The sequence below is a fragment of the Urocitellus parryii genome, chromosome 7, assembly GCF_045843805.1.
Source record: "Urocitellus parryii isolate mUroPar1 chromosome 7, mUroPar1.hap1, whole genome shotgun sequence".
NCBI lineage: Eukaryota > Metazoa > Chordata > Mammalia > Rodentia > Sciuridae > Urocitellus > Urocitellus parryii.
This window is the reverse complement of record NC_135537.1, coordinates 121,899,236-121,911,485: the sequence shown is the minus strand read 5'-3', so window position 1 is coordinate 121,911,485 and position 12,250 is coordinate 121,899,236. Positions and strand designations below refer to the sequence as shown.

Here is a 12,250-nt window from a genome sequence, read left to right as displayed (position 1 = left end):
CTGTCTCCAGAATGAAATCTCCTCCCACTGGGTTCTGAACTTCCACTTTTGCCTCCTTACTCCCTGTACTCTGGAGAGCAGCCAAAACTCATTGGTATGACAGGTAATTGGATCTCATCCATATCTCACTGAAAATCCTTCAGAAATAAAAATAAAATTAAAAAGCATCACAAAAAAGTGAAATTAAAAAGTAAATTAAAACTCCATCTCAGATTTCATCTTTCCTACTCTTGACCCTGCATGCTCTGCTCAAGCCACACAGGCCGCCTCTCTGTTCTTGGTACATTGCTGAAGCCACCTTCGGAAGTGGCTGTCCCCTTGGACACAACATGAGCCTCCTCTGGCTACACTTTATTCTCCTGCTTTCAGACTGAGCTCAAACAATCTTCTCAGAGGCCTTCTTCAACCAGCTCAGAGTTGGAGGAATGAAAGAGGAGGTAGAGAAATAAGAAGGTAGGGAAGAAAGGAGGAAACAAAAGGGGAGGAAGTGCCACTCATGTGTGATTTTTTCCCCCCAGTACTGAGGATTGAACCCAAGAATGCTTTATCACTCTATATCCTCAGCCTTTTTTAATTTTTTTTAATACAGGATTTCACTAAGTTACCCAGACTTGTCCTCGAACTTGCAATCCTCCTGCCTCAGCCTCTCAAGTCATTGGGATTATAGGAGTATGCCACCATGCTCAGCTGTGTGCACTTTAAATGTCAAGAGACAGCTGCCTCCCAGATATGAAGCCGCCACGTGTGTCATGCTAACCTGGCCTGAGAGAATGTGTTTTATGCATGTCACATGCCCTGCACCCAGCCCTCCAATGGGCTGCTGGCTCCCCTCCTTTGGGAACTTTCTTCTTCAAGTAGTGCAGACCAGTGGCTTTTTGTGCAACCTGACCCCACTGCCAAGCTCCAGATGACTGGCCCAAAAGTGGGCACTGGCAGAGCACAACCAATATGCCCTGGAACCTAGACTTGAAACTCAGACACAGCCCTGACTCCTCTGGGAACTGGAACCCTGAGAAGTAAATGGCAGGGGCCGGGGGCAGCAGTGTGGACACAGCCATATTCCTACCATGTGAGTGGCATGGGAAAGAACAGTCTACAGAGAAACAGGAAGGCAGGGTTGAGAAGAGGAGAGGTGAATGGACTTCTGCACCATGTTTTTATGAAGTTGATCAAGCTTAGCTGCCTTTGGATCCACAAGACATTGTGTATCTGTAGGATAAACATTTGAGCCAGCTGAGTGGCTTCTGGTCAATACAAGAATCCTAACCTATGCAGGAGGCTCAATGGCAGTTTGTAGGATCAACTCTCTGTAGCTCTTCCTCTTACCCAGAGAGGAAGGTGAAGGAAGGAAGGGGCCATGGCCCAATCAAGGTGTCTCAGGGCAGTGTAGGTTCTCCAGACCTATCCAGTGACCTGTCTGGAGATGTCGGGAAGGATCTCTTTAAGGGACTTCTCAGTGACCTGTTGGAAAGATGCTTGAGGCAGGCCTGGAGGCCCCTCAGGGAGGATCCCAGTGCTCTAACACTGCTCCATCTCCTAGCTGTCAGAAAGTGATGCCATCTGCCACTTTTCCTCCCTCAGGGACCTTTGTAAAGGCCCCCAGTATGACATAAATCATTGTCCTTCCCTCACTCATTCATAAATTCATCATATTGACCACCCTGCTCACTTCTGCGGGACACCATTCCAGATAGAGAGACTGTGGGCTGGTTTCTCTGCTTACTCCTTCACCACTCTCTGCCTGGAGTAAGATCGGGGAGGGGGGGTGGGCAGAAAGAGTGGAAGATCAGGGACTTACTCCTTTCTATTCTCCCTGCTTCAGGAATTGTCATGAGCCAGGCTCCAGAACGGCCTCAGTTCCCTCATTTGTAAAGTAGGTATGTTAGGATTGTTCTAAGCCTGGTTAGAGGATTGTAGTGAGTTTATTCATGCAGCGCACAGAGGAGAGACCTAATGTATCATAATAGCTCTATAAATGTTAATAGGGCTGAAGGTGTAGCTCAGTGGTAATGTGCTTGCCTAGCATGCCAAAGGTCCTGGGTTCCCAAAATCCCTAACACCGCAAAAAAAAAAAAAAAAAAAAAAAAAAAGTTATCTATGGTCTATTTAGTTCAGATGAACAGAAGCGAACTGTCATTTCTGTGCGATCATTAGCTCACATTTAGTTTCAACTACCACTCTATTCAGTGTCCTCATCTATTGTCCCAGTTTAGCCAATGAGGCTGAGGCTCCCTGAATTTCTCTCTCAGTCCAGAGCCTCAACCTGCACACAGCCACCCCCTTGTGGCATAAGTGGTGCATTGACACCCTTCTTTTACCTCTTTGTTCTCTTTCTTTAAGGCTCAGCTGCCCAGGCCTAGAGGGTGGAGGGAAAGTCTATGCTCCCCCACCCCACCCTCCAATTTTGGAACCCTGGGAAGTGGTTGGAGGAGGAGCCAGAGATGAGGAGCTCAGTGCTCAGTTTTGGACCAGCTGCTTCAGGAGACTGGCAATGTTCTGCCCTGGGAATGCTTGGCAGGCCACTTGATCCCACCCACTGCTTTAAAGCATCTGACCCGGTGCTTCTCTACTTTGGCTGTACAAGGGAATCACCTGGGGAACTCTTTGAGCTCCCTGTGCCCTAGCTACCCACCCATCTCTTTTGTCACCTCCCATTGTTTTACCCCTAAGCCTGTGCTGACCAAGGCCTCATTATTGGAGATCTAGTGGCCCCTGCGGTCATCTGACTGGCCATCCTCCTCCTCCGTGATGCCCACAGCTCCACACTCTCCTGCTTCTCTGTGCCTTCTCCATCTCCCATGTGAGCAGCGTTCCCCCTGCTTCTCCCTCAGTGTCTTCCCGTCCATTCCATGTGACTAGACCAAGTAAGAATCTGGGTCTAGGAATCTGATGTCAACTCCAGAGGTTGTCAGTGAGACTGCCTATGGTGCCAGGCAATTCCTGTTTATTTATCTGCCAGCCTGAGGCAATAGAACATGACAGTGCTACCTACCAAGTGCAGTGCCACATGCCTGTGATCCCAGTGACTCGGCAACTTGACAAGATGCTGTCTCAAAATAAACCCACTTTGGGTTCAATCCCCAGTACCAATATATATGGGGGGAAGGGGCGAGGCTTGTGGAGAATGAGACTCCACAGGTGGGCTCTAAACAGTGCCGTCCACTCTGGGCCCTCCCTGGCCTGTAATTCCTGGTCTCTTCTGTTATTTCTCCATCAGCCCTGCCTGGCCTCATGGACTTCGGTTTTCTCCCTTTCTCCTCTGTGTAACAATGATGATGACAGATATTCTCTATTAGAGGGTTGGGATTCCATAAAGTTCTAGCACAACACCTGGTGCATGATAATCCAGGGGAGGGAATGAGGGAGGTCTAGACCAAAGCCGTAGCCACGGAGGTAGCCCAAAGTGTTCAGGCCCCAAATTCTCACCTGCCCCCATGCCCCATCACACACACACAATCTGTTTCCTCTTCATTCAAGGATGCCTCATGTTTCCTTTCTTCACCCTAAGTCACTACTCAGTCTGCTCTTAAAGCCCAGCTCAAATCTGAGCCTGGGCAGAAGTAACCTTCCTTCTTCACCCATAGGGGTTCAGTGTATTCATGCTGGTACAGATCAACATATCCATCCCCCCCCCCGCCCCAATTCCACAGGGGATTAGATCCAGGACCCCCTGCAGACACCAGAATCCACAGATCTTCAAGTTCCTTATATTACATGGCCTTTTTTGTATGCAGCCTATACACAGCTTCCTGTATGCTTTAATCATCTCTAGATTACTTATAATACCTAATACCAGGTAAATACTATGTAAGTAATTGTTATACTATATTGTTTACAGAGTAATAACAAGAATAGTGTGTACATATTCAGAACAGACACAAGTTTTGTTTCAAATATTTTTTATCTGTACTTAGGCTGCCTATTCATTTAGCAATCAATCCTAGAGAGCTTACTATGTTCAGAACTGCATAAAGACTCTGTACAAGTAGTAACTCATTTAATCCTCCCAGAATCCTGTGAGCTTAGTACTGTTACATCTTCATAGATGAGTGTTGGAAGCAGAGAGGTCAATGATTCGCCCCTGACCACATAGGAAGAGACAAAGCCAAGACTAATCCACATAATTTGGCCTCAGATCCACTTCTTTTTTTTTTTTTTTTTTTTTTTTTTGATGCTAGGGATTGATCCCAGGATTGCACATCCCCGGCCCTTTTTTGTATTTTATTTAGAGTCAGGGTCTCGCTGAGTTGCTGAGGCTGGCTTTGAACTCATGATCCTCCTGCCTCAACCTCCCTAGCCGATAGGATTATAGGTGTATACCACCATGCCCAGCCCCAAGTCCATATTCCTAACTACTTAATATGCTGCCTCTCTATTAGCAAAGTGACAATGGCAATCATAATTTAAAAGCTAGCCATGCCTTAATGCATTGAACCTTGCCACATCCCCAATGGTGTCCATATGAGCCTGAGCACTTTCTGGCTCTCTGAACCTTTTGGCAGAAGCCCATTCTTGGCCAATCACCCCCGCAGGCAGGACTCCTGCCCTCTCTACCTGGCACAAGTCTGGCACATGGGGCTGCTGATTGGAATCATGTGGGATGGAGTTGGAATCTTTATGCTGCAATTAACCCAGTATAGTCAACTCAGCTGACATAACAAAAATAAATAAAATACAGCTGGTGGCTTAAACAACAGAAATTTATTTTTCTCACTGTTCTAGAGGTCAAAAGTATAAGATTGGCAGGATTGCTTTCTTCTGAGGCTTCTCTTCCTAGGCCTCCTTCTTGAATCCTCACATGGTCTTTTCTCTATACGAGACTCCAGCTCCATCCCAAGGAAAGTCAGTACAGCAGACAGTCCCCTGTATCTGGTCTTAATTATTTTTTCGTTGGGGGGTAGGTACTGGGGATTGAACCCAGAGGTACTCTACCACTGAGCTACATCCTCAAGCCCTATTTACTTTGAGACAGGGTCTTGCTAAGTTGCTGAGTCTGGCCTCAAACTTGTGATCCTCCCACCTCAGCCTCCCAAGTTGCTGTGATTACAGGCATGCATCACTGGGCCCAGTGGTCCTAATTGCTTTTTTTTTTTTTTAAAGAGGGAGATTTTTTTTAACCTTTATGTATTTATTTATTTATTAAAATATTTATTTTTTATGTGTAGATGGACAAACACAATGCCTTTATTTTTATGTGGTGCTGAGGACCGAACCCGGGTCCTACCTGTGTTAGGCGAGCACTCTACTGCTGAGCCGCAATCCCAGCCCCCTTTATTTATTTTTATGTGGTGCTGAGGATCAAACCCAGTGCTTCACACATGCTAGGCAAGTGTCCTACCACTGAGCCACAATCCCAGCCCCCTAATCACTTCTCTTTTTTTTAATATTTATTTTTTAGGTGTAGATGGACACACATAATGCCTTCATTTTTATGTGGTGCTGAGGATCAAACCCGGGTCCTGCCTGTGCTAGGCAAGCGCTCTACCGCTGAGCCACAATCCCAGCCCCCTAATCACTTCTTATAAGGACAACAGCCATATTAAGATCCACCCATGACCTCATTTTACCATAATTACCTTGCTAAAAGCCCTATGTCAAAAACAATCACATTCTTCAGAACTGGGGGTTAGGATATCAACATAGAAATTTTGGAGGTACAAAGTTCAGCCCAGAATGCCCAGGGTCTCAAACTCAGATGTTGATGGGTCAGACAAGTAATATAGATGAAAGAATTTGGCTGAGCTAGACTTGGTCCTCTCAGTCTTTTATTTTCCCACTTTTAAGAGAGACAGATAAAAATATTTCACTTTTCTCTTTATTGTGTCATATACAAGAACCAGGACATTTGCTCATGGCTGCAGCCCAGCTTCCTAGAATAAGAGCCTGCCACCTACTAAGTGCTCAATAAGTATTTGTTGAGCAAGCGAGTGAACAGAGTGGCCCTGGATGTTGGGGAGTGGCAGGGGCTGTGGTGAATCCCAGTCAAAGGGATCAGCTGATACTCACCATCAGCTAGTTATTGCCAGAATGCCTGGAATCCAGATTTTTTTAAATATAAATCTGAAGTTTTCCATCAGTGCACACAAACTAAATCACTGTGCAGACAAGCTCATACCCACTGCACCCTGCAGGGGGCACCCATCCAGGGCCAGCCTGGCAGATATTCCCCTGCTCAGCCTCGGAGTGCTGTGCTTGTCCCAAGAAGACAGGAAGCCTGGGGATGTGAGAGCCTGTGCACCTCTGACCATTTCATTGACACTAATGGTCCCACACCTATGGTTGCCTCTGTAGGAAGGAGACGCACTAGGTGCCATGGAGAAGCTATGCCGACAGCTGACCTATCACCTCAGCCCCCACTCTGAGTGGAGGCGGCACCGAGGGATGGTGAAGAGGAAGCCACAAGCCTGGTGAGTGGTGGTCCCCTTAAGCAAGTCTGCCATGCTCCTGCCCATCCTGCTATGATACTCTCCAGGGCAGGGGAAGAAGGGCTGAGGGCAGTGGGGTGTCCAGGAAAGCAGCCCGAAGGTGGTGAGTTCCAGAAGAATTTAAGGATAGGAAAAGCAGCCAGGAGGGCATTCCAGGTGTATGTGAGGAGCTGGAAAGGGATCCTGGATGTGTGGTGGGATGTGTGATGGAGAGAGAAGGGAAGGAATCTTGCCCATCTTGTTCACCATTGTGATCCCAGTACCTAGAACGATACTGGCACATAGTAGGAGCTTAATAAACACCTGTTAAAGGAATGAATGAGGTAGGACTTGTCACTGTTACCATTTGACTGGCCAGGATTTCACAGCTGGTAATTAGCGGGGCCAGATTCAAACTCAGGTTTGACTCCAGTGCAGAGCTGTTCACCACCCTTGTTTCCCTGGTGTGATGTGTCTCCTTTGTTACTAACATTGATAAAAGAAGTCATGAACAAATGCCAGGCATTATTCCAGGCAGTTAAGCCTCATGCCTTGAGAGCTTTACCTCCAAGCTCCTTGGGCTAGCCCCTAATCAGAAGCAGCAAAATGAGCCAGCTATGACCAATCTCCCACCTTCAGGAGACCCTAAGAATAGGAAATTACCTGGTTTTGCCAGGAAATCTGTGACCACTGAGATGCTGGTATTAACATGCTCACAGAGCAAGCTGTGAGCCCCTTCCACCTCCCTTTCCTTCCCAGGGTTGGGAAGATGGATGGTGGGAAGGGCACACTCCTCATCAGGCTGAGCAGCCTGGGCCCTGGCTCCAGAACAAGGAGCAGGGCAACAAAGAGGGCAAAAAGCAATAGCTGACAAGGAGTGGAAATAGAGAGCACTGAGCCTCTAGGAGGCAGCAGCTGCCACCAGATTTGGAGCCCCTGTGCTTCCTCTGCCTACGGTCCTGCAGGCCTCTGCCAGAGGATCTCCCAACTGGTGGAGAAGATGGGACCTCAGAGGAACTTTGTGCCATTCTTGGGTCAGCTCAACTACCAACCAAGAGTGGTGAGAAAAGAAGCTCAGCCCAAGTGACCAATAATTTCAGCAGCAAACATTTATCCATCACTCCCTTACAAAAGCACCATTAAATGCTTCGCATTTGTTATTCCACTTAACAACCCTATCTCTTAGCTCCATTTTTGAAGTAACTGAGGCCTAAAAGGTTAAGTAACTTAAAGGTGACTAAGATGCAAACACGAATATCATATGGAAGCCTGAAACTTTCCCTTGTGGTCCTGCAGAAATGGCAGCCTCAGACCACTCCACCCAGCCTGCTAGAGATATGCAACAGTGCCGGAACACAGGATGTCCCCATTTTCTCCTAGTTCTGCGTTTGTAATTTATCTGCAAGTTTGTGAAAATGATCCCTAGAATTAGCTAAACAGAGGCTGGCTCCACGGTGTTGGCTGTTTCTGCCTCTCAAGGAAGTCCGCTTCACTTGCTGTCCCTTCCTTTTAAGCCTCAAGGCCGTCCTGGCTGGGAACCCTCCAGACAATACAGTGGACCTGTCTGGCATCCCACTGACCTCCCGTGACCTGGAACGAGTGACCAACTACCTGCAGCGCTGTGGGGAGCAAGTAGACAGCGTGGAGCTGGGCTTCACGGGCCTCACAGATGACATGGTCCTGCAACTGCTGCCAGCACTCAGCACCCTGCCCCGCCTCACCACACTAGCCCTCAATGGCAATCGGCTGACCCGGGCTTTGCTCCGTGACCTTACTGACACCCTGAAGGACCCCAGCAAGTTCCCCAATGTCACATGGATAGATCTGGGCAACAATGTGGACATCTTCTCTTTGCCCCAGCCCTTCCTGCTCAGCCTGCGCAAGCGGTCTCCCAAACAGGGACACCTACCCACCATCCTGGAACTGGGCGAGGGGCCAGGCAGTGGGGAGGAGATTCGGGAAGGGACATTGGGCCAGGAGGACCCTGGAGGGGGCCCTGTGTCACCTGCCAAAGACCACCTAGAGGGCAAAGAGGCTGTGACTCAGACATGACATGTAAGTGGTAAGCCTCACCAGGGAGTCTATAGAGCAGGATGGCTGAGGCAAGTTAGGGGCTCCTCCCATCAGGAGGCTGGGGATACAGCAGCCTCCCCCCCCCACCCAGAAGAGCAGACCCTAGTACTTGGGAAAGAGGGATTAGTGCACTACTTCCCTTTGGTCCTTTCCATCTCTCCTATAAATCCCAGCATCTGCCTTCTGGCTCACCCCTAGCTCTAGGGGCTCCAGGTACCCCACAACTCAGTACTTGGCTTCCTCAGATTTTGGAAAAGCATAGGTTTGGAGATGATGAAGCTTGAGCCAATGTTACCAAGAGCTTTTCTCCAAACAGCAGACAGGCCCCTGCCATCCCAGTTCTGTATTGCCCTTGTCCTACATGGGGAAGCAAATTCCACCCAGATGTTAAGTCCAACTTAATGAGGTTGGAGCCTAGTTCTTAACTATGCTAAGCATGGACTTAAGGAAGGTGCTCTTCTTGCTGGGTCTCAGGCTTGGAACTGACTTCCCACATTTTAGCTTCCAGGTCCAGGGACCTGCTCCTAAAACCAGCTCTCACCACACCTTGAAATATTTAGAGCATCCTGTGGTGACAAGTGCCTATGCACACAGGCATGCATGGGAAAACCCAACAGAAATCTTGATCCTTAGCCAGCATTGTTATTCACAGGCTGAGGAATTACAAATTTGAAGACAGCTCAAACTTGTATGCAAAGGATGTTTGCTCAATAGCAGACCACTTGCCTACCACTTGAAGGTCTGTCTTCAACCCCCTAAAATCCCAGGACCAGTGAGCCTATGGAGGTTACCAAGATAGCTGTTAAGGAGAAAACTGGAAACCAAGAGCCTAACTCACCTGGTCCACTGCCCCATACTCTACTTTTAAACCCAAGTAACCCCTAGACCCATGCCCAGAGACTGGGAGCAAATGAATTCTCAAAACTAGATTCAATCACAATATTGAGGCAAGCAAGTATAGGGAAGCAAAGCCTCACAAGATCAGCATTAGCTACAAGTGACCCCTGGCAAATAGAAAAGATCACACCCAGGAAGGAAATAGACTATGGGCAGCAGGGATTGGCTGGAATCAAGTATGAATGCCTTAAACGCTTTTGGATATTTTTCCCTGTAAGTCTATAGTTGTTAAAAGGAAAACAGCTTAGACTGACCAGAAGTTTACAATATGAGTGCTAATACCTGAAGTAAAACTGAACTTGTTTTTCAAATATGCATATTCAAGAATCACCAAAGACCATTGTTTATTATGGTATTAGACATTATATTCAAGAGAAACAATTTTTGGCTTAAAGATCTCACCCTTCCAATATAAGGGCAACCAATGTGTACACATAAAATGATTAAAAGGTACAGAAATTCCTGTTGGGTGGGGTAATGAAACCAATCTGGCCTGCTGAATGATCTCTTGTGAACAGCCTGACACACGAGGTGACCATGTTTCCAAATGTTGAAGCTGTTTAGATTTTCAGAATCCAAATCAATGGTGGTTACTGATCCCCGGAACTGATCATCCTCTGGGAGATACAGCCTGCAAAGAAACTAAATTTCAATCTTACTTTCTACTCCAATTAACAGCAGTCATTCACAAGTGCAATGATATCTTCAGAAAACCGTAGGTTCACCACTACCAATCTGCCGGTAATTCCAGCTATTTTGGGTGATTTCATCATGTGATATCCTTTTAAGTTACTTAAAACAACTAGCCACTTTATCATTCTAATAAGGTAATTTTTATGTAGATCAAGGCTTACCTCCAGAGTTTAGGTTGCTGCCACCAGGTCTATAATCTGCACTTCAGGGCTCCATTCCAAAATCCTGAGAATGGATAAAACTAAGTACCTAAAGACCACAGAAGCAGGAGAGGCATTTCTTTTAGCCTGAGCAACAACTTAAAGTCCATCCTAACAAAAAGCCCTTTAAGACCTTACAGAAGAGATTTTTTTTTTTAAATTACTGAATTACAGAAGTCCTAATTAGCTTGTCTGGGAGCTGTAACTCAGTCACATTTCAAACTTCACGTACTAAAGATTATGGTTCCTTCTGACAAATGAGGAAAACTATACCTCAGGACAGGTAAATTGGTTCAAGATTATTAAATCACCAAGAGGTAATCTGAGAACCCCTCTATGGCTATGCATGCCACTCAGCATTTCCAGAATATCATCAATAAAGGTCACTATACTCTCTAGAGGCCAAAGCTTACCTCACAAAAAGGCAAATGTTCCAGGCTCCAAAACTCAGCTGCTGGTGTTCCTTCTGCTAATATGCAACCTGAGTGAATATAGCAATTGTCACTGTTCAGACCAACTTTACCCTGGGCACCAACAAATGGTAAAGATTTGTTGACTGCAGTCAGCCAGGAATAGTTATCGTCAGTTATCGCTTCTGACGGCACTTCCTATTATTAGTGGTTTCATCAGAGCAGTCAATACCTCACTACCCTCCAATATTGCTCCAAAGACTTGTATATTGTCAAAAACAAAACAAACATTGCCTTAAAAACCCACTGGAGGGGCTGGAGTTATGGCTCAGTGGTAGAGCATGTGTGAGGCACTGGGTCCAATCCTCAGCACTACATTAAAAAAAAAAGAGAGGACCCGGTGGCCCACACCTGTAATCTCAGTATGCTGGAAGATGAGGCAGAAACACCAAGTTCAAAGGCCAGCCTAGGCAACTTACACCTCGTCTCAAAATTTAAAAAGGTCAGGGATACAGCTCAATGACAAAGCATCCCCGAGTTAAAAAAGAAAAAAACACAAGTTCCTAGATGCAGCTTAATGCATCCCTCTCCAGCTTCTGAAGTTCCACTTCATGCAATGACATATTCCATAATGCTAAATGTACAAAACTAAAATGCCAACTTGAATGCTTAAGGCAACTAAGTTACAATTTCGTCAAATATTAATCACTTCCCAGACCAGGGATTGCTTACCTTATGACAGGCCGCTCCCTTCAATATTCTATATTAAGCCCGCCATCTGAAACACATGGGAAAAGGACAGAAATTGAGGGCAGATTCTAGCGGTAATATTCAGCTAAATCACTGCATCTCTGCGACTGCGGTCAGACGAGCATAAACATCGTCAGTTATCGCTTCTGACGGCACTTCCTATTATTCGTATCATCAGAACAGCCAAGCCGATCTCCCTTACGGTCCCATTGAAATCCGTCCACACGCCGTGGACTCCAAGCTGCAGGCTGACCCCAACTCACCCAGCTTTGTCGTGTTTGCGCAGTCCTCATGGCGGGCCGGGGTTCTGGGTCCTTAAATCTGCGGACCCGAGGCGCCTGCCGCGGTAGCCCTGCAGGAAAAACACGCGGTCTATAACCCTCGCTCCACGGTGGCCTGATTCTGCCCGGTGAGGGTCCCGACACCCGGGCGCAGAGTCAGCCACAAAGCCCACGTGGACATCGGCGCCACGGAGAAACGCCGTTACAACACCAGCCCCTTTCACTAAGCTTCCGGAAACAAAAAGGTTCCAGTTCTTTTCGTCCTTGCCACCAACACCCAACAGTACACAATAAAGCATCCTACCTCCACAAAGTCCATAGTGAAAAGGCCGATCCTGCAGAGTCCACGGACCTTAAGATGTCGGAATATCCCATTCCTCACATAAGAAAGGGTGATCTGGCAAAAACTCACCGCACTTCCAGCCCTTTTAACGCTACAGACACCTCCCAGAACTCCCCCCGGAACATTGAGCGAGTGGTCTCTTCCGCGGAGCGGAGAATTCTGGGTAACGCCGTGCGCGCTGCGCCTGCTTGGAGGTTGA

At 47.2% G+C, this 12,250-nt stretch overlaps 1 protein-coding gene, 1 long non-coding RNA gene and 3 other non-coding genes across 5 annotated transcripts in view; 1 reads left to right on the top strand and 4 right to left on the bottom strand.

The window, feature by feature from the left end:
• Positions 1-9,606, top strand: part of Lrrc75a (leucine rich repeat containing 75A) — a 42,360-nt gene extending 32,754 nt beyond the window's left edge. The window contains exons 3-4 of the mRNA XM_026411359.2: positions 6,292-6,407; positions 7,919-9,606. Coding sequence (XP_026267144.1) covers positions 6,292-6,407; positions 7,919-8,456 — 654 coding nt within the window. The 3' untranslated portion in view covers positions 8,457-9,606. The remainder of the gene's footprint in view (positions 1-6,291; positions 6,408-7,918) is intronic.
• Positions 9,607-9,699: 93 nt separating this feature from the next.
• LOC113198584 (uncharacterized) lies at positions 9,700-11,998 on the bottom strand. Its single transcript, XR_003302849.2, has 5 exons — positions 11,691-11,998; positions 11,410-11,455; positions 10,681-10,748; positions 10,229-10,316; positions 9,700-10,005 (listed from the first exon to the last, which is right to left on the bottom strand). It is a non-coding gene; the product is annotated as an uncharacterized LOC113198584 (long non-coding RNA).
• LOC113198599 (small nucleolar RNA SNORD65) lies at positions 10,078-10,149 on the bottom strand. The gene has a single exon (XR_003302859.1). It is a non-coding gene; the product is annotated as a small nucleolar RNA SNORD65 (small nucleolar RNA).
• LOC113198597 (small nucleolar RNA SNORD49) lies at positions 10,828-10,901 on the bottom strand. The gene has a single exon (XR_003302857.1). It is a non-coding gene; the product is annotated as a small nucleolar RNA SNORD49 (small nucleolar RNA).
• LOC113198598 (small nucleolar RNA SNORD49) lies at positions 11,539-11,609 on the bottom strand. Its single transcript, XR_003302858.1, has one exon. It is a non-coding gene; the product is annotated as a small nucleolar RNA SNORD49 (small nucleolar RNA).
• Positions 11,999-12,250: the final 252 nt, after the last annotated feature.